Below are 1,002 nucleotides of genomic sequence, written 5' to 3' on the forward strand. Positions count from 1 at the left end.
AGCCTCCCAAGTAGCAGGGATTACAGGTGCCCACCACCACGCCTGGCTAATTTTTGTATTTTTAGTAAAGATGGGGTTTCACCATGTTGGCCAGGCTAGTCTTGAACTCCTGACCTCAGGTGATCTGCCCGCCTTGGCCTCCCAAAGTGCTGGGATTACAGGCGTCTGCCACCATGTTGAGCTCAATTTTGTATTTTTAGTAGAGACGGCGTTTCGCCACGTTGGCCAGGCTGGTCTCGAACTCCTAACCTCAGGTGATCCCCCGCCTCGGCCTCCCAAAGTGCTGAGATTACAGACGTGAGCCACCGCGCCTGGCCTCATTTCTCATCCCTATACCAGGCTGGGAGCTCCATGAAGGGGAGACACTGATTTCATTCCCTTCTGAACGCCTTGGAAGGCCTCTCTAATATGTGGCCTTCCACATGGTAGTTACTTAGTAGGGATCAGTGTCTAGGGACCTACTGTGTGCTCAGCACAGGGCTGGGGGCTCAGAAGCAGGAGGAGTCATTGTCTCAGTTGGGAGAAGACAGGTGCTGTTTGCTTCATGCTTAAGAGCCGGGCAGGCTCAAGGAGTGATGAGATTTTAGCAAAGGGATATTTCCAGAGGGGTGTCAGTAGCGGGTAGGCTTCCTGGGGGAGGTGGGAACCCATACCAGGCTCACATGTATGCCAGGCCCCTGGGACCTTGGCATACTAACCCCTGCTCACCCCCCCAGCTCCCCTGTGGAGTCGGTCCTGTTCTACGCCATCACCACGCTGCATAACCTGCTCCTGTACCAGGAGGGCGCCAAGATGGCCGTGCGCCTGGCTGACGGGCTGCAAAAGATGGTGCCCCTGCTCAACAAGAACAATCCCAAGTTCCTGGCCATCACCACCGACTGCCTGCAGCTCCTGGCCTACGGCAACCAGGAGAGCAAGGTGGGCCCTCCCCAACCCTCCTGAGGCCTGAAGCCCACCCTTGCGTCACCCTCTATCCTCCACAGCTTCGGGCTGCTGCCCCTT

The 1,002-nt window shown here is 56.9% G+C and overlaps 1 protein-coding gene across 2 annotated transcripts in view; it reads left to right on the forward strand.

Moving 5' to 3' along the window:
* The window catches only part of JUP (junction plakoglobin), a 35,751-nt gene that overhangs the window by 18,368 nt on the left and 16,381 nt on the right, over positions 1 to 1,002 (forward strand). For both annotated transcript variants that reach the window (XM_011998851.1, XM_011998853.1), the window contains exon 5: positions 717 to 918. In XM_011998851.1, the coding sequence (XP_011854241.1) occupies positions 717 to 918 (202 nt within the window). The remainder of the gene's footprint in view (positions 1 to 716; positions 919 to 1,002) is intronic.

The sequence above is a fragment of the Mandrillus leucophaeus genome, unplaced genomic scaffold, assembly GCF_000951045.1.
Source record: "Mandrillus leucophaeus isolate KB7577 unplaced genomic scaffold, Mleu.le_1.0 Scaffold58, whole genome shotgun sequence".
Classification (NCBI taxonomy): Eukaryota; Metazoa; Chordata; class Mammalia; order Primates; family Cercopithecidae; genus Mandrillus; species Mandrillus leucophaeus.